The 21,495-nt window shown below is 37.4% G+C and overlaps 1 protein-coding gene across 4 annotated transcripts in view; it reads left to right on the plus strand.

Annotated features, from left to right (window-relative positions):
* Positions 1 to 21,495, plus strand: part of LOC123878978 (V-type proton ATPase subunit D-like) — a 49,166-nt gene that overhangs the window by 8,377 nt on the left and 19,294 nt on the right. For 2 of the 4 annotated variants that reach the window (XR_006798918.1, XM_045926391.1), the window contains exon 5: positions 696 to 856. Coding sequence is in view for 3 of the 4 variants with exons in the window: in XM_045926391.1 (XP_045782347.1) it covers positions 696 to 856 (161 nt within the window). In the remaining variant the exon portion in view is untranslated. Of the gene's footprint in view, positions 1 to 695; positions 857 to 2,535; positions 4,159 to 4,952; positions 7,894 to 21,495 lie in introns of those variants that run through there. The other 2 variants (XM_045926388.1, XM_045926390.1) reach the window with 2 other exon arrangements.

The following is a 21,495-nucleotide window of genomic DNA, read 5'->3' on the forward strand; positions in this document are numbered from 1 at the left end:
TCGGGGATATAATTTTTATCTACTGCCCATGCTAGCCGGGGCAGGTAAGATTACAGTCAACTTGTCTAAGTATTTTTTTTAAACTAAGCAATAAGTACCACTATCACACAACACTACAACAGAATTTTAGTGAAATTAATGCTTTTATTCAATTAGGGCCGGCGCACATAATATTATGACGGAGCGCAGCGCAGAGGATGCCTGCGAAGTTTTCTAATCGCGTGAATTTGTACCAGATAATAATGCGCGAGCACGCGCGGGACTGCGCGCGGATGTGCGAGTATCCGCACGGATGCACAATTGATTTTAGATATTATTTCAATGAGGACAATGTCGATAATATTTTGACTGTGAAAAATGCTCTGCGCTGCGCTCCGCCATATGTGCGCCGGCCCTTAGACATTTACAAGTACTTTTGAATCGTCAAGAGCATTGGTTCGGAATGCCTTTCCTATCGAGAAGAACCAGCAAGAAACTCGGCGGTTACTGTATTCAAAGATTTGATGTACAATATTATGCCATGTATAAAAGTAATTGAAGTCTCGCGCGTGGCTGGAACGCGCTGCAGGTCAAATCCACGCTCTTTTATCATTTACATAATCTTCGATTGTTTATGCTTTTCTCAGGAGCATAGTTTTAATAGATTTTTTAAACTTGTGTAAAGGCAAGTCCAAAATTGATTGCGGAATTTATAGACGGAACATCCAGCCTACGCGCATTTGGGCCTAGAAAAAGGCGGTCAGACTATCCAGGAGGCGAAGAAGGCCTGGCTGGAACTGCTCAAGAGGCTCATCCTGATGATGCAGCTCAGAACCAGCTTCCTGATGGTGGAGGAGGCTAATAGGAACGCTACCAAGTGAGTGAAGGTAGATTAGGTATTTGCAATTCTCCTTAGAAATTAGCCAACTGTGCGAGAGATATTATAGTGAACAAGACGCGTGTACGCAAACATAGGTGCACTCTCTATTCTCTCACTCTCATAGCCCGAGATGGGACGGAAATTCGACACGACCAAAGAGAGATCAGGTACAGTAGGTACCGATGCCCGAGATGGGACGGAAATTCGAGACGACCAAAGAGAGATCAGGTACAATAGGTACCGATGGTTCTGCGTTAACACTCTCCCAGGCACGGGGGTGACTCAACGCCAACTTCCTAACTCCGCGCTAGTATTGAGAATTTCTTTAACAAAATCCAATACTTTTTTGGCCCGAGAATCGAACCCAAGAGATTATTGTCCGCAATTGAACATACTAATTACTAGACCAATGAGGGAGGGAAAGTCGGTCTGTTGAACAAGTCTCCGCTCCGCTCCGTTTGTAGTGGACAAGCACCCTAAGGTAGATAGCTATAAGTAGTTAGACATACCCTTTGCAAGGGTTAAGCTGCCGATGACCTCACCCTTCCGTCTCTTAAGGACTGGACGCTTCTTTTATCCTCTTTTATTCTCTTTTTATACTCTTTTTTGGCACCTTCCTTTTATCCTCTTTTTTCTATTTTTATCATCTTTTAGACTCCTATTGTATAAATGCGAAAGTATGTTTGTTTGTTGGTTTGTCCTCTAACCACGCTGCATGTATGTTTGTATCCAGATTCTGTGTGTTCCACCGTAGCGCCTAAACTACTAGGCCGATTTTGATGTATGAGCTGTCTGTCAATTGATTCGTTGTAAAGTTCCGGGTGACATAGGCTATATTTTATACGAAAAAAACTGGACCTAACGGATGTTACATGAAAAAAGTGGAAGTCTCGATTTTTTTTTGCTATTGTCTTAAGTGGAATGTCAAATGAAAGAGGAGAAAATTCTGAGTTCATGAATATAAATGTACTACAACATTAAAATAAAGCGACAGAAAAACAATTTTACTATAATATTTCAGCGTTTATTAAGACGCCGCAGTCGGGTTTTAGTTTTCAACTTTATAATATTTGAGCTGTACGTCATTTTTCATACACTTTATTTGTAATACCAAAATAAAAGAAGAGGAAACACAGACAGAAGTTCCTACTGTTGTCAGTGTTTTCTGAAAAAGGCTTACTAGCTTTTGCCCACGACTTCATCCACGTGGACTACGCTACCCCCTTAGGGGTTGAATTTTCAAAAATCTTTTCTTAGCGGGTGTCTACGTCACAATCGCTATCTGCATGCCACAGCTGATATACCAGTCAGTCAGTCAACTGTTCCTTTAATTAACCGACTTCAAATAAGGAGGAGGTTCTCAATTCGTCGGAATCTTTGTTTTTTCATTTAGAATATTATGAATGTAATATATCTATGGTATAGTGTTATTGGTTTAAATAAAAAAGCATATCACTAATAAATAACAACATAAAAAATTGTACCCAAATGTCAGTGCGAACATAAAAGATATCAAGAGCAGAAAAAACTTGAAATTGGCACGATCAAAACAATATTTAACAATGTTATATTATCCTTTTCTAATTTCTAAAACTCCAAACGTCCGTCCTTAAACTATGTGAGAGTTGTCGGCAGTGATAAAACAAACTAAAAAAAATATCCTCAATTGTTGACAGGAAAATGAACGTTTTATCGAAAATAGTTATTCCTAGAACTAATGTCACCATGCAATACATTAATAACGAACTGGAAGAACAAGCCAGGGAAGAATTCTTTAGATTGAAAAAAGTTTTAGATATAAAAAGAAAAATGTATGGGGATAAGAACAAAGACAAAAGTAAAAATAAAGATGAAGCGATGTGTTGTCCGATTTGTGGAATTGGTGACAAAGATCTACAAATATCGACTCAATACAAAGACAGTCAACCTGAGTGTGTGTGTAACAAATCACCTATGTTATCTGAATCAGAATTAGGCAGTAACGAATTCATTTTGGATGAAATTAATAAATTGATAGAACACATAAACAATATAGTTCGTGCATCTAAAAATATGGATAAAAAAGGATTGGTGAATATCGAAGAATTAATAAAAACCGCCGAAGAGCTAAAGGCGAAATTGGGACTAACGTCGGAAGCTAAAAAAGAAGTAAAATTTAAGCAAACAAAAAGTGGTGACGATGATATCATATCACTTTTTAAAGATGACGATTCAACAAAAACAACTTTACCAGATGATATAGATTGTAGAGCAATGTGTGATACTTGTAAAGAGAAATATGGAAAACATGAAGATGACGATATACAGACTGATTCAATTACAGAAGATAGAGTGGAATCTCATGTGATGAAAATACACTCTAGAGAAACGACAGTATCTATACAAACTGACCCCTCAAAACAAACAATTGACAGCTACGGGAGCAGCGTTGATAAGGAATTGGATGCAATTGAAAATCGGGAATCAGTTAAAGAAATCACAAAAATAACTATAGTTAAAAATGAAGATGGTTCGATTAGTATCCAGAAGAAGGAGATTAAAATAGAAAAGGTCCCCGTTAGAGGAAAAACGCCTCTTCCAAGTCAATCAAGTTCAAGTAACCGATCAGGAAATGTTTCAAGGCAGGCTTCAAGCTCTTCTGACAAATCTAACCCTTATTCTCGCTCGAAGACCATAGGTGTAGTTACAGTTAAACAGTCAAAGCATATTAATCCGTTACAAGAAAGACGTCGTGTAAAATCATTGGAAGATATTAATACATTTTCACCGCTGTCAGATCCTATAGAAAGATTTTGTATATCTTCCACCACATTATTGTTTACAGATTTAGATTGTAACTTAACTACATCTAGTTACAATAATTTACCAGTGTGCTTAACTTTGAAATATTCAAATTCTTTTTTGGAACAACATCTTCTCAGTCATGAATTTAATCACTCATCAACACCAGAAAAAAAATAGTACAAGTATTGGAATATTGTTAATTATTTAGACACGGTATTTGTTGATGAGGGAGCCGCAACTGCATTATTTCAATATGTAGGTAATTAAGCCAAGATGAGAGAAAAGCAACGATATTTTTGATAAGGACAGTGAAAACAAATCTTCTATCTCGCAAGCAACTAATATCTCATTTCATATAAAGTTAATTGATAGAAACAGTAATGTAATAGTTTTATTGCATTGCAACATTGATTTTAGTCGTTTTGTAAAAAATTCGCAATCAGACGTAGCTGTTAAAAAAATAACTGTTACAGAACCACATTTAACAGGGCTCTCTCCGTCACTTACTCCATACAATCGTAGTTCCAATTTCATTTGAATATTAAGCAACCAAAGTCCATGAAATTTTGCAGACATATTCTAGAAACTAATATCTGTGCCTGTGGTGTTTTAGATTTTTCTAAAAATATGTAGTTTTAAAATTACAGGGGCTCTAAGATTTTTATGTGAATTTTTACTACCGTGTAACTTTGAAACCGAATATTTTAACAGAAATCTGGTAAACCGCTGGCATACATATTAGTTTCTAGAATATGTCTGCAAAATTTCATGGACTTTGGTTGCTTAATATTCAAATGAAATAGGAACTACGTTTGTATATAGCGAGTGACGGAGAGACCCCTCTTAAAGCAATGCGTTTTACATGATAATGAATTTTACTTTAGAGAGTTAGTTGATTTTGCCGTAATTTACGATCAATAATTAGATTGATTCAACTTACGCTTGATAATACCTATGAATAAAATTTATATTTAAACCATGGTTATTTTATTATTGGAAACATACAACTATAAAAAAATCTTGCTTATTTTAGGACAATAATATAAGAGTTTTAGGAATCAGGATTAAAATATAATATATTCGTTATCAGTTAACTAATATGAAAACCAAAAAACGAGAGGACCTCTTCTTAAAATATTCAAACCTCCTTTATCACGCATATATGTATATTATTATGGATCATTTTTGCTTCGTATTGGATCAATACCATGTTTACCATAATCAAACCAAGAGTACTGGAAGGGTGGTTATCCGCAGCTACAAATTATTTAAATGGTACCGATCCTAAGTCGAGAATTTCTGTCCACAGGAAATGGAATGTTCTATCAAAACTTGTCATTCCCAGGATAAAAGTGAGCTGTCAATACATTACTTCTGAATTAGAAGAGATTGAAAGGGAGGATAACTTTAGATTGAAAAGATTTAAGGAATTAAAAATTAAAAAGAATAAAGAGAAGGAAGGAGTAATTAAAAAAGATAGTAAAATGGAAGTTCCAGCAAAAGTTTGTTGCAATGCAATAGAACCTCTCACAGAAAACAGAAAAATACGTGATAATATTATTGATTCATGTCAGAAAACCGTTAAATCTTCTTGTAGTAGTCAATGTCTTAAATATAATCAATCCAAAATACCTTGTGCTAGCCCACCTGTTTACGAAGTAGATAAAATTTGTAGTTGCGAAGTAATAAAACCAACTATCATTGAAGAGCCTGTTTGTGATTGTGAACCCTTGGAAAAACCAGAACCCTTTTGCAGTTGCACCCCAATGGAAAAACCTGTTACTTTAGAGCCTGTATGTAGCTGTAAAGCACTGTCGATACCGGATAACGTAGAATCTGTCTGTAGCTGCGAACAGTTGAAAAAGCCTGTTGAAAAAGAATCTAAAGTATCTGTTGCTGATAGAAAAATACAGACTGATAATCTCAAATACTCTTATAGTCATCCGTTATCTCAGGAAGAAAATGAAAGTCCTCTGTCGACTAAAGTTGCTGTTAGATTTCACGATGATCGTGATAAATCCACTATTAGCAGTCAACCCCCAAAGATGCAAAATAAAGCTTCATTTGATGACAAACCAACGCAAACAGTATATTCAACAGATCCTATTTGTGGTTGTTCTGCACATTATATCAAAGATGATAATAGGAACGATCATATATTTTCTTCTAATAAAAAAAGAGTTAAAGGTATTCGTAGTGATTTATCGCCGCAAGCAAAAGCAATTGGTAGTGAAGAATCTGGGATTTGTTGCAATAAATCACCAGGCAACGAAAGAAGTACAAGAACCTCTAAATCTGATCAAATTAGATACACCAAACCGATAACTGAAAATAAAAGTGATAAATCTATTAGTTGTACACCAGTAAAATCACAAAATAAAGTTTCTTTTCAAGATAAAGAAATACAAACTAAATCTCAAAGTAATTTTCCTTCCCAAAGTAAATCGTCGGCTTGTTTATTGCCAACTAAAGAAAAGATTGGAAGTTCAGAAGAAGGTGGTAAATATATGCGGACGTTTAAAGAAACTGTAAAGATAACTAAGAAACCAGATAAAAATGGTAATATATGTGAAAAACATAGAACAAAGACAGTGAAAACCGAAAAGAGGATAATTGGTAATCCAATTACTTCCAAAAAAAGTTTAAAACAGGTTTCAAAAACACCTAGTACTGCAATACCATATTCTAGTGACGTAGCCGCAAAACCTTGTGAGAAGGATTCCAGCATTCTTACAAAATCTAAAGCCATTTCATTAGCTTCAATTGATCTAAGTCAGCCTGTGTCCGAAAGTGAATCATTAGTTCAAGATGTTAATTTAAATACAGGTGGCAAATCTTCTACTTGTTCTAATAAGAGTACAGGGAGTAGTACAAGTCAATTCGAAAGCTGTGAAAGTACAAAATCTACAAGTAGTAGCTGTACGAGTGATATTAAATGCAATAGCAGATTTAAACCGGGTAGTGACAGCCTAAAAGTGAAAATTGTTGCCAAATCTGACGATGAAACGAAACAAAATGATGAAACCAAAATCGAGCTTACACCGAGTACTTTAAACATAATCAAGCTAATATTATTGGGGTTAAGTAAATCAGAGATTTCCAACAAATCTAGTGAAATGAAACAGGAAGGAATTACGAGAAGTGCAAAATTCAATTATGATTCAATGAAAACCAAAGACTTGCCTCAAAAAAACTGTTTATGTTCGTCAAAAGCTGACACTGCGCAACCATCTTCTGGCATCACCACATGCAATTGTAAGGATACATATAACAATTTAATATCACAACAGCCAACAGCAAAACACAAATGTTCTAGCATGAAGGAGATATTACAAGTACCAGCAGTATCTCAAAGTTGTTCTTGTGATAAAGTTAAAGATATGCTAGCAAATGAGTTGAAAACTAATCAATATTGTAATAAATCGCAAAGTTTACCGACTATCAATACCCGAAACTGTACGTGTGGAAAAAATGTAATAGAAAAACCTCCACTTACAAAACCACAAGGATATAGTTGTCAGAGAAATAAAACCAGCTCTCCTAAAGCATATGAGTTAAGTGGTATAGCATTACCATCATGTTCATGTAGCAAGGCTCAGAACATATCTAAGTCTAACACTGCACACTATAAATTAGAAGATAAATCTTATGAAAGTAAACAGAAACGATCCAATGAGAGTTCCAAGCATAAACCAGATAAAACATGTTCTTGTAAATCTTCAAGTAACATAAAAATGTCCGATAAAATTTGTCCAAATTGTAATCAACAACCAAGCAGCACATCAGTATGTAGCACCTCACGCAATGAAAGTAGTTCTTCTTACAAAAAATCTCTCAGATTTTCTGACTCCCTTCAAACCAAAACTACTAAATCCTGTAGCTGTTTGTCTCAAAAGAAATTAAATAACTCTTTGAAGTCATGTAGCTCAAAATCTTCTGGTACCATAACTTCCCAGAGTCAAAATTTTATATGTCCTAAATGTTCTGTAACTAAAGTAGATGCATCGACGTCTACGCGTAGATCCGATAAATACGATGTTAGACCTCTGAGATTATTGATGGATAGAAAAACATGTGATAGTTCATGTAAATCTGATACTGTAATTTTGAGAGCATATAGAAAACCGGATTCATGTCATAAACTGATAAAGAGGTGTCATTCCTGTAACGATAATGATAAATATAATTTTAGATGTAATCACTAGTCATTTTATAATTTTGGAGAAGTGATTAAAGGAAGTTTCAATTTTGATGTGTTTTATCAATCGTTAGAAAGAAATATTGATTAGAATGTTTGGATAAGATAGATATAATATGTATATTTGAAGAAGAATAAACAAATCAAATGTCAGAGTTAATTAATCATATTGTGGGTAATGAATACGAATCACACTAATATTATCACACTTCAAACTAATATTATAAAGGCGAAAGTTTGTATCTATGTGTGTATGTGTGTGTATGTTTGTTACTCCTTCACGCAAAAACTACTGGACGGATTTGGCTGAAATTTGAAATGGAGATAGATAATATCCAGGACATAGGCTGCTTTTTATCCCGGAAAATCAAAAAGTTCCCACGGGATTTCGAACACCTAAATCCACGCGGACGAAGTTGTGGGCATCGGCTAGTTAATGTACGTTTCATCGAATAGTACCTATGGCGTTATGTTGGCTCCCCTGTCTGTCCAAGTCATTGGCACCATATTTGCATAAGAAGACGCAGATTTCGTTTATTTTCATTTGATTTTCCTGTATGAATGAAATGAAAATCAAATGAAAATAAATAAAATCTGCGTCTTTTCATGCCAATATGGTGCCAATGACCACCCAACAGACAGGGGAGCCAACATAACGCCATAGGTACTATTCGATGAAACGCACTATACTACGCCACTGATTATTACGCCACTGATTATTACGTGTTCGGAAACGAACCCCCGACCCGTCCGAAATAGGAGACCGACGTCTCAACCACTGGGTTATCAATCCAAACCATGGGTCTTTATTTTTCTTGAGCATGTGACGTCTAAATATGCCAAGCACGAATGCAAATAATAAAAATCAGTAATGAGTTTATTCCTAGCTTAGCGTACGTCGTAGTCACATACAAATGCCGTCGAGGTATAAATTAGATGGGCCATTAGGCGCATTGTTTTAACGGCTAGGAAATTAATACGGACTTGGTTTATAAGCTGCAGGAACTATTATAGCTCCAGTACACATTAGCCTAGGCCTGCCATAAATGTTGAAAGGACGATCGGGACATCCATCCATACGCGCCCGAAGCCAGGTATTGGTAGTAAGGTACAAAAGGAAATAGGAAACGAGCTCGGCCATAACACAATTTTATATTTTAATACTTTTCTCATGTTTTTCATCTTGGAAAATCATCATCTCGTTGATGGTAACGCCTTTACACCAAACCGGGACAACTAACTTACTGACCAAGGACACCGGGACACAACGCTTCAGACCGGGACACAATGCCTCCGACCGGGACGTATGGCAGCCCTACATTAGCCTCATGTCCCGCCCCATCCAGTAATCGTTGAGAGCTCTGCACTTGAATTTGTAGACGACGACGTACGTATATCACAATCCAGGTGGGTAGATCCAATATAAAGATAGGAACCATGGTTTGTGGAAGTCCCTGAAGACCTATGTTCAGGAGTGGACGTCTATTATTAAACCCGGACCCAAAAAGAGGGGTGTTACAAGTTTGCCTTGTGTATCTGTCTGTGGCATCGTACCTCCTAAACGAATGAACAGATTTTAATTTAGTTTTTTTTTTGTTTGAAAGGTAGCTTGATTGAGAGTGTTCTTAGCTATAGTCCAAGAAAATCGGTTCAGCCGTTTGAAAGTTATCAGCTCTTTTCTAGTTACTGTAACCTTCACTTGTCGGGGGTGTTATAAATTTTTAATTTACACTTGTAGATTGATAATCATGATGATGATTAGATTGATATGGATTTGGTTTATATTTGTAAGTTTTAGGAATTAGTATGGTTCCAATACACATTGGCCTAATACGTTTGGCGAATGCAGACCAACGTGTATATAACAAGCGCTTGCGAACTGCTGGATAGAAGCAGGCGTTACTTTGCGAAACAATAAGCTTGAATAAATAAATTGAATTGAATTGAATTGATAATCAAACGCGCATATCATACGTACGTCATACTTATAGCTACAGAAATATTATTAGCGTGTCAATGACGTGACTTTGATGTTTTCATCCTCGCAAAATCGCCAAACGCACCCAAACAAATTACTTAAAAAAACCGGCCAAGTGCGAGTCAGACTCGCAGACCGAAGGTTCCGTACTAGGGTATTTTTTCCGACATTTTGCACGATTAATCAAAAAATATTATGCATGAAAAAATAAACTGTTTTAGAATGTACCTACAGGTAAAGCCCTTTCATATGATACCCCACTTGGTATAGTTATCTTACTTTGAAAATTGGTATACTTTTTTTTAATGATGTAACCACAAATTCAGTAGTTTCAGATTTATTCCTTTACGCGAAGTACGTTATAGGTTTTCTTAACAGACACGACGGATGGACGGACGGACAGACAGACAGACAGATAGAAGTGATCCTATAAGGGTTCCGTTTTTCCTTTTGAGGTACGGAAACCTAAAAAACGAAATAATATTCAAAATTTTACAGAACTCGTAATAGATTCATGTTCGGTTGAAACTTTAAATATTAATTATATTAATATTACATCTCAGTTTGAACAGTGACATTTCAAAGTAGGGTGAGCGATATGTATATATTATACTAGCTGATGCCCGCGATTTCGTTCGCGTGGATGTAGGTTTTTTTAAATTCCCGTTGGAACTCTTTGATTTTTTCGGGATAAAAAGTAGCCTATGTGCTAATCCAGGGTATAATCTATCTCCATTCTAAATTTCAGCCCAATCCGTCCAGCATTTTTTGCGTGAAGGAGTAACAAACATACACACACGCACACACACATACAAACTTTCTCCTTTATAATATTAGTGTGATTATATTTCCGTAGTTTGAAGGCAACTTAAGGTGGTATAAGAGACCTTTTCTTTCGTCGTGTGTTGTCAGACCGGCGTCTAGACGGCGTCTGATAATAAACGCGGTGAATAATTAGCGCGGCACTCATACCGAACGAGGCAATTAGCGACAAAACGGTGCACCGATACATTCGTTTTGTTTCGTTGTATTGGTAATATTGCGTGCGGTCTCTACAGGGCTGCCAACATTAATACTGTAGTACTGATTCAATAACTCAAAATATACAAAAACACAAAAACCACTATGAGAATATTAGAAAAGAGCTGATAACTTTTAAACGGCTGAACCGATTTTCTTGGATTATAGCTAAGATCACTCTCGATCGAGCCACCTTTCAAACAAAAAAAAAACTAAATTAAAATCGGTTCATTGTGTTGTGAAGTGCCAATATTCATTCACCAAGTTGCTAGTAGTAGCAACATATACTTCGCTGAGTGCATTGGCCGAATAGTTGGGCTAATGTGTACAGGGCTGATAATAATCCGTATATAATAAAAGGTAAGCCATTGCCTCTAGAAACTTGAGATTCTATATGTAGGCTTAACATAGAAGATACATAGCGCAGAAGACATCTACTAGCAAAGTGAGGACCAGAGTCAGCACAAGATAAAGTTGAAAACTAAAACCCGACTGCGATCGTCTTAATAAACGCTGTAATATTATAGTAAATTTGTTTTTCTGTCGCTTGTTTTATTTTAATGTTGTAGTGCATTTATATTCATGAACTCAGAATTTTTTCCTCTTTCATTTGACATCCCACTCGATAATAGCACAAAAATTTTTGGAATCCCCCACTTTTTTTGATGTAACATCCGTTAGGTCAAATTTTTGACGTGACAACGTCTTATAATTCGATAGAGCCGGCTGCACGCACGAAAAAACATGACTCATGCGGCGTTACCTCGCTCTGAGGCGTTCCATGTAAGGCTTGAAGTGCAAGCGAGAGCGCGGAACGAGCGACAAAGAAGCACAATCGGCCTTTGTTGTCACGTTCAACTATCGTCAGTAAACCGACTTTACAGACAACCAATTTTTTCGTATAAAATATAGCCTATGCTACCCGGACCCTTACGACGAATCGATTGATACCTCATTCATCAAAATCGGCCCAGTAGTTTAGGCGCTACGGAGAATCTAGTTACAAACATACATACATAGACTGCTAAAATCATAATCCTTCCTTTTGGCTTTGCCGCAGTCGAGTAAATATGGAATATGCTTGTGTCAACCCTGTTGCTGGCAGGCCGCCATGGCTCGTAGTACGCAGACGTGACGTCACAGCGTTCCGTAGCGTCGTGCGTACCATACCATAGTCACCCGGTTCTAAATCCGACTAGAATATGTGGCACAAAAGACGCTGCATTTTTAGGGTGCCATAGTGATATTGAACTGGTGAGTTTCTTGCCGGCTCTTCTCAGTAGAATTTATTTTCCGAACCGGTGGTATAGTCTTGACATAGGTATCATAACTGGCACAGGCTATTCTTACATGAATCAAGTAGGTAAATAAATTAAAACCAAACGACAAGGAACGTTCTAGGATGTCTAGTCCATCTGTCCGTCTATTCTGTGTCACAGCCAGAAATTTAAATCCATGCTTACATACTATTAATATCACTAATATTATAAATGCGAAGTGTCTGTCTGCTAAATTTTTACGGCTCATTCGTTTGACTGATTCAGGTGCTTGTTACAGAAATAGCTTTTATTTTAGGACAAAAAGTAGCCTAGCTTGGAATGGAAAATGGCCTACCCTGGAATGCAAGCTACGAGTATCTCTGTTCTTCGTCAAAAAATTGTCAAACGAATGGGCGTAAAATACCGGGTTCTGTGGCTATTACCGTATTGCAAAACAGATAGGAAGGTACTGATCTATCTGTTTTGCAATAAGGTTTAAAAAATATATAGAACTAGAGGATGCCCGCGACTTCGTCCGCGTGGATTTAGGTTTTTGAAGATCCCATGGGAACTCTATATCAATGACATGGCCGCAAGCTACCTTCCTTTCATACAAATCGGTTAAGCGGATGGGTCTTTAGGAATCCCGGGGGAACCCTTTGATTTTCCGGGATAAAAGTAGCCTATTTCCGTCCCCGGGATATAAGCTAGTTAGCCTCTACCAAATTTCGTAAAAATCGGTTAAACTGTTGGGCCGTGAAAAGGTAGCAGACAGACAGAAAGACAGACAGACAGACACACTTTCGCATTTATAATATTAGTATGGATTTATGACGTCACATTCCATTTGTATACGTTGTCGTGCAAAAATTATTACGAGATTAAAATCTCTAAGTGCAAAGTTGTAGAGTTAAATAGACCATGGAGGGACCAACCTTACCCAGTAAATTAAAAATTTATAACACCCCCGACAAGTGAAGGTTACAGTAACTAGAAAAGAGCTGATAACTTTCAAACGGCTGAAACGATTTTCTTGGATTATAGCTAAGAACTCTCTCGATCAAGCCACTCAAACAATAAAAAGAGAGGTGTTATAAGTTTGACGTGTGTATCTGTGTATCTATCTGTCTGTGGCATCGTAGCTCCTAAACTATTGAACCGATTTCAATTTAGTTTTTTTTTTTTTGTTTGAAAGGTGGCTTGATCGATAATGTTCTTAGTTATAACTTATAATCCAAGAAAATCGGTCTTTTCTAGTTACTAGGGTGTTATAGGTTTTTAATTTACACTTGTACAGGACATTATTTGCTCTAGTAATATGGCAACTCACTGGCACATAGAGACTAGGGTGACTAACACAGTAGTGTAAGAGCTGACCCGCTGTTTGGGAATGTGTCGCAACTATTACCGGCTCTATTGTTATAGGTCAATTATGTGGCACCACCTTAACTTTTGAGTTGATACAATTTTGAATTATTCTTTAAAATTTATCGCTCTGCCAAAAAAAAGGAGTGTAATGTTTTCAAGGTTTATGAAGGACGGTTTAAATTTTAATGGATTCCTTTATTTTAGCATAACTTCTAAATGCCTGAAGTTTAGAACAATGTAGATTTGATAATTATGGAGCCCTAGAGGATGCCCGCGACTTCGTCCGCGTGGATTTAGGTGTTCGAAGATCCCGTGGGAACTGTTTGATATTCCGGGATAAAAAGTTGCCTTTGACAATTACAGGGATGCAAGCTACCTCGGTACCAAACATACAAATCGATCAAGCGGATGAGTATTTAGGAATCCCGCGGGAAATATTTGTTTTTCCGGGATAAAAAGTAGCCTATGTCCTTCCTCGGAATGTATCCTAAGTCTGTACAAAATTTCATTAAAATCGGTTCAGCGGTTGAGCCGTGAAAGCGTAGCAGACAGACAGACAGACAGACACACTTTCGCATTTATAATATTAAGTATGGATTAGAAGATTATGATATATAAATAAATAAGTGGTACCTAAGTTAGTGACTAATACAGTAGTATAAGAGCTGACCCGTCAATTATGCGGCACCACCTAAACTTTTGAGTTGATACAAGTTCAATTAGTGCTTTCACCCTACCGGCAAAGCCGTACCGCCAAGCAATTTAGCGTTCTGGTACGATGCCACGTAGATACCAAAGGGGTGTGGGTTAAATAAAAACTGCCATAGACGTCCCAAGTTAGCCTGCTTCCATCTTAGACTGCATAATCACTTACCACCAGGCGAGAATGCAGTCAAGGGTTAACTTGTATCTGAATTTAATCCGCTAAGAATGGATTTTTGAAATGAATCCCCTAAGGCGGTGCAATAGGGGTTTGAAATTTGTGTAAACCACGCGGACAATGTCGTAGGCATAAACTAGTTACAGTATAAGTTAGTCGAAAGTTCGCAGTTTCAGAACTGTCCATCGTTAGGTAGTACCCAATAGTTATCTGTTGAGACAACAATCTTATTGTGGACTTGATTATTGCATTGACCGTTAAGGGGAAGCCCCTTTTAGATATTAAAGAAAAAATTTTTTTTTTAAAGTAACAGAAAAATCCCGCTGTGCCAGGTCCTTTTTCCACACACATGCAAACTGTGGAATCAACTCCCACCGGCGGTGTTCCCACTGGATTACAACGTGGGGTTATTCAAGGGGGGGCGGGGCGGCCAACAAATTCCTGAAAGGCCGGCAACGCATCGGCAGTACCTCTGGTGCTTCAAATGTTCATGGGCGGCGGTAATCACTTAACACCAGGTGACCCGCCTGCCCATTTGCTCGCTATTGTATAAAAAAATCTTTTCATTTACCCTCTAACCTAGCGGGGCGCGCGGGGGAAGCGGGGATGTAAATTGTGCAGATTCGAAAAATATATAATTTGTACTTTTTGTACTAGATTGAAACAAGCTAGCCAAATGGAAAAGGTCAATGCATGCTAATTTGGTAGACTCGTAGGTGTCTTTTTTACCCGACTGCGGCAAAGCCAAAAGGAAGGGTTATAATATAATTATTTATTTTAGCAGTCTATGTATGTATGTGTGCCACCACCATTCGCGCCATTCTATTGGAAAAAATATTGACTATGCTTGCTCTATTATTACTTATGAACATCTGGTTGAAAAATATATCTTTCAAAAGTTGCAGAAATAGTTATGTTCTATAATTTTTGTATTAACTATGCTTGTCTAAGGTGGCATTTCCAATATGGAAATTACTGCGACCGCTGGTCGCTCAAGGTTGTAAACTCGGGATATTCAGTAGCAAACTGCACAATACAAATCAACCAAATTAGAATTTTCCCTGACGTTAGCCAGAACCTATCCATTACCCGGTTTACTAGTGGGGGTAAGATTAAATGAGACCTTTCATAATATCGGCCTTAACACGATACAAGGTCTGCGTTCGCGGAGCGCTTGTATCGGAATAGGACTTGCAAAACACGGACTCGTTTCGTTTGTAACTAACGAACTGAACTGGTAACAACCAACAGACAATACTTCTGTCTAAAACACTGGCTAACTTTTTTTTATCGACTACTAGTTAGCCTTTGACTACGATGTCACCAATGTGAAATGATGCAGGATTAGATATGAAAGGGTTTACCAGGAAAGGAGTATGGCAGTTTTTTTTAAAAAAAGAATAGCCATACTAATCATGATTAATACTCCCCTTTCCCCTCCAATTAAGCGTAAAGCTTGTGCCAGGAGTGGATACGACAATAGTGCAACGGGTGGGGTTTGAACCGCCGACCTTTCGGAATTCAGTCCGCTCCTCAACCGTTGAGCTATCGAGGCTCTCGAAGGTCGAGTTTTGACAAGCCTACACCCCCAAATCAATGATCCAATCAAAGATTCTCCTTCTAGTAGAGAAACAACCAGCGAGGGTCAGCCCTTCGTTTTTTTTAACCCCCGACCCAAAAAAGGGGTGTTATAAGTTTGACGTGTGTATCTGTGGATCTGTCTGTGGCATCGTAGCTCCTTAACTAATGTACCGGTTTTAATTTAGTTTGTTTTTGTTTAAAAAGTGGCTTGATCGAGAGTGTTCTTAGCTATCTATACCTAATAATAGCTATTTTCTTAAACTCTTGAGTATCGACTATAACTCACAAATTAGTCGATACTAGAGCTAATTTTTTAAACTGGACCCTTCAAAGTAGGTAAAGATTTTTTATAAACCTGTGAGGACGATACTGCCATTGGTGCAATTAGAATGCCATAAGCCTACTTTGTCGTATTAGTTTACAAATTGCGAAAAAACCAAATTAAATTTGAATTTCGCGGGCAGACCCGTCTCATGCCTCTTAACTTCATCTAGTTCTTAACAGGGCTCTCTCCGTCACTTACTCCATACAATCGTATTTCCAATTCCATTTGAATATTAAGCAACCAAAGTCTATGAAATTTTGCAGACGTATTCTAGAAACTAATATCTGTGTCTGTGGTGTTTTAGATTTTTCTAAAAATGCGTAGTTTTAAAATTACAGGGGCTCAAAGATTTGTACACTTATGTAAATTTTTAAGACCGCGTAACTTTGAAACCGAATATTTTAACAGAAATCTGGAAAACCACAAACATAGATATTAGTTTTTCTAGAATATGTCTGCAAAATTTCATGAACTTTGGTTGCTTAATATTCAAATGAAATTGGAACTACGTTTGTATGGAGCGAGTGACGGAGAGAGCCCTCTTAACTTCATCTAGTTCTTAACTTAATAATTAAACTAATTGATAGCTAGTAACAGTACATACCCGCCGTCAAAAGCATAGCGTTATCACGTTCGGAATGTCTGTTGCAGGTTTCTAGCTGATTCGGCATCTGGCTACCGAAGTAGGCTTTTTTTTTGTGCCACGCATGAACTCACGGCTATGTGACCTCTACCATTGAAAAAATGGAAAAAGTCGAACGATTCTTTCGTTCGAATTTTTAACCCCCGACCCAAAAAGAGGAGTGTTATAAGTTTGACGTATGTATCTGTCTGTGGCATCGTAGCTCCTAAACCAATGAACCGATTTTAAATTAGTTTTTTTGTTTGAAAGGTAGCTTGATCAAGAGAGTCAACTTTCACACGGCTGAAACAATTTTCTTGGTTTATAGCTGAGAATAGCTATAATCCAAAAAAATCGGTTCAGCGGTCAGCCGTTTGAAAGCAAGTTATCAGCTCTTTTCTAGTTATTACTGTAACCTTCACTGGTCGGGGGTGTTCTAAATTTTTAATTTACACTTATAGTTATTAGGGGTGCTAATTATCCATACTTCCATACTTCCATACTTAATATTATAAATGCGAAAGTGTGTCTGTCTGTCTGTCTATCTGTCTGTCTGTCGATCTGCTACCTTTTCACGGCCCAACAGTTTAACCGATTCTGACGAAATTTGGTACAGGGTCAGTTTATATCCCGGGGACGGAAATAGGCTACTTTTTATCCCGGAAAATCAAAGAGTTCTCGTGAGATTTCTTAAGACCCATCCACTTAACCGATTTGTATGAAATTTGGTACCGAATTAGCTTGCTTTCCTGTAATCGAAATAGACAACTTTTTATCCCGGAAAATCAAACAGTTCCCACGGGATCTTCAAAAACCTAAATCCACGCGGATGAAGTCGCGGGCATCCCTTAGTATCTAATATTTTGTACCAATGTACTATTCTCAACTCGAACTCACTTCACTATATACAGAGCTATTCTTAAATCTCGATCGAGAACCCCTGATACAACGTTCACAGCTGACTTACCCCGTTCGCGTGTTGTGTGTTCCCCCGTTACCCCTGAACGCGCCTGTCACTTGCCATTTGTCAACTTTTTCTTGCCACGCCGCTTTTTACGTCTATCTTTAAGAAGCTGGACGTCATTAACGATCATTCTAGTCTGTTTAATTACGCTTTATAATGTAAATTATACAGATTTTAGGGTTCCGTACCTCAAAACCTCTATTAACCCTCTATAAAACCTATTTAGAGCCTCGATAGCTCAACGGTTGAGGAGCGGACTGAATTTCGAAAGGTCGGCGGTTCAAACCCCACCCGTTGTACTATTATCGTGCCCACTCCTGGCACAAGCTTTACGCTTAATTGGAGGGGAAAGGAGAGTAATATTCTCGTTTTAACAAGTGTAAATTAAAAATTTATAACACCTCCGACACGTGAAGGTCACAGTAACTAGAAAAGAGCTTATAACTTTCAAACGACTGAACCGATTCTCTTGGGTTATAGCTAAGAACACTCTAGATCAAGCCACCTTTCAAACAAAAAAAAACTAAATTAAAATCGGTACATTGGTTTAGGAGCTACGATGCCACAGACAGATACACAGATACACACGTCAAACTTATAACACTCCTCTTTTTGGTCGGGGGTTAAAAAAAAAGGAAAATGGAACCCTTATAGGATCACTTTGTTGCCTGTCTGTCCGTCTGTCGTGTCTGTCAAGAAACTTTCAGTGGTACCTTATCAGTACTATCATTTGTCTTCGTATTTGCTAGCGTTCTCGTTAAACCTGTATGTGAGCTTATTATACGTAGGTACTATGACAGAAAAAAATTGGCTTAACAGGGCTCTCTCCGTCAGTCGTTTCATACAATCGTAGTTCCAATTTCATTTGAATATTAAGCAACCAAAGTCCATGAAATTTTGCAGACATATTCTAGAAACTAATATCTGTGTCTGTGGTGTTTTAGATTTTTCTAAAAATATGTAGTTTTAAAATTACAGGGGCTCAACGATTTGTATGTGAATTGTTAAGACCGCGTAACTTTGAAACCGAATATTTTAACAGAAATCTGGAAAACCACAGACATAGATATTAGTTTCTAGAATATGTCTGCAAAATTTCATGGACTTTGGTTGCTTAATATTCAAATGAAATTGGAACTACGATTGTATGAAACGAGTGACGGAGAGAGCCCTCTTAACGATGCGTTAATAGGAAAACAAAACTCCTAGGCTTACGCGTGCATCACTTTATTATTTTTCTTCTGCTACCAGTTCGTTCATCCATACCGAAACTCGTCTTTTTATCTGATTTTCGCCCGATATCTGATAATCACACTAATATTATAAAGGCGAAAGTTTGTATGTGTGTGTGTGTGTGTGTGTGTGTGTGTGTGTGTGTATGTTTGTTACTCCTTCACGCTAAAACTACTGGACGGATTGGGCTGAAATTTAGAATGGAGATAGATTATACTCTGGATTAACATATAGGCTACTTTTTATCCCGGAAAATCAAAGAGTTTCCACGGGATTTCGAAAAACCTAAATCCACGCGGGCGCAGTCGCGGGCATCGTCTAGTATTAAATAGGCCGCAATTAAAGTAGCTTAAATAATTACACAGATTAACGTCTAAAATTACAGGTACCTATTTTAATATTAATCCATACTCTAGGTACTATAGGTATACTATTTAAAATACATTATTATCCATACTAATATTATAAATGCGAAAGTATGTCTGTCTGTCTGTTTGCTAGCTTTTCACAGCCCAGCAGATTGCCCGATTTTGATGAAAGGTACAGAGTTAGCTTACATCCGGGGACGGACATAGGTTACTTTTTAACCCCCGACCCAAAAAGAGGGGTGTTATAAGTTTGACGTGTGTATCTGTGTATCTGTCTGTGGCATCGTAGCTCCTAAACTAGTGAACCGATTTTAATTTATTTTTTTTTGTTTGAAAGGTGGCTTGATCGAGAGTGTTCTTAGCTATAATCCAAGAAAATCGGTTCAACCGTTTGAAAGATATCAGCTCTTTTCTAGTTACTGTAACCTTCACTTGTCGGGGGTGTTATAAATTTTTGATTTACACTTGTTTATCCCAGGAAAATAGCGTGTTCCTACCAGAAAACGTAAAATTTAAAAAACACGTGTGTCTGTCTGTCTGCTAGTTTTTACGGCCCATCTGTTTAACCAATTTTAAAGAAATTACAGAGATATTTACATCCTGGGCAAAGAGTTTCCATGGGATTTATAAAATCTATAGCAACGCGGGCGAAGCCGGAGCATCTATACTAATTCCATAAATGCGAAAGTGTGTTTGTTGGTTTGTCCTTCTTTCACGCCCTAACGTCCTAACTAAGCAACCAATCGACTTGATTTTTGGAGATAGTCCTAAGGTTCCGCACCATCGTATGATATTCCCGAGGGAACTCTTTGATTTTCCGGGACAAAACCCTTCCGGGACAAAGTTGCCTATGTCCGTCCCCGGGATATAAGCTGACTCTGTACCAAATTTCGTCAGAATCGGTTAAACTGTTGGGCCGTGAAAAGGTAGTAGACAGACAGACAGACACACTTTCGCATTCATAATATTAGTATGGATATGGATGAATATGGAATATGGATATGGATATATGGATTATTATGTTTACACTGGAGATAGTTGAAAGGAGTGGAGAGTAATATAGGCTACCTACTTTTTGTCCCGGAAAATCAAAGAGTTCCCACGGAATATTCAAGGACCTAAATCCACGCGGACGAAGTCGCGGGCATCGTCTAGTAAACAATAAAAGACGTTCGCATTGCTCAGTAAATATTTTCGAGTCGCTATCGATTTTTCGCTCGATTCGTTGACGAGTTAATCGAACGTTGCGTGACTTGCACTCGAGTTGCAGTGGTAACCCGAAACCGGACGGCGCGCGGGCTACTCGGCCGGAAAAAGTTGTATAAAGTTATTAAAATAATACGAAAATAATGCAATATTACAGGGAAATAATTATAAACCGGTTTAATCTCTCATTTATTTATTTTTCTCATTTTACTCTTATTTAAAAAAAAATGTTTATAAAACTAGAATAACAGAAATAACAAAAAATTAAATAACAGAAACAACAAACAATAAAATAACAAAAACAACAGAAACAAGTGTAAATTAAAAATTTATAACACCCCCGACAAGTGAAGGTTACAGTAGCTAGTAAATAGCTGATAACTTTCAAACGGCTGAACCGATTTTCTTGTATTATAGCTAAGAACACTCTCGATCAAGCCACTTTTCAAACAAAAAAAACCAAATTCTAATCGGTTCATTAGTTTAGGAGCTAGATGCCCCAGACAGATATACAGATACACCGATACACAGATACACACGTCAAACTTATAACTTTTTGGGTCGGGGGTTAAAAATAACAGAATCACAGAAAAATAACAGAAACACAGAAAGTATAACAGAAACACAGAAAAAGCCATAAACCGGTTATTATTAGTCTAGTTGTAAAGAGTGCCGTCTTTTATTTGAAAGGTCGGGGGTTTGATGCCAAACACGCACCGCAAACTTTTTGGATTTCAAATTCAAATTCAAAATTATTTTATTCAATTAGACTTTTCTTCAAGTTCTTTTGAATCATCAAAAACATCTGCCACTGGTTCGGAATGCCCTTCCTACTGAGAAGAACCAGCAA

This window comes from Maniola jurtina, chromosome 27, assembly GCF_905333055.1.
Source record: "Maniola jurtina chromosome 27, ilManJurt1.1, whole genome shotgun sequence".
Taxonomy (NCBI): Eukaryota; Metazoa; Arthropoda; class Insecta; order Lepidoptera; family Nymphalidae; genus Maniola; species Maniola jurtina.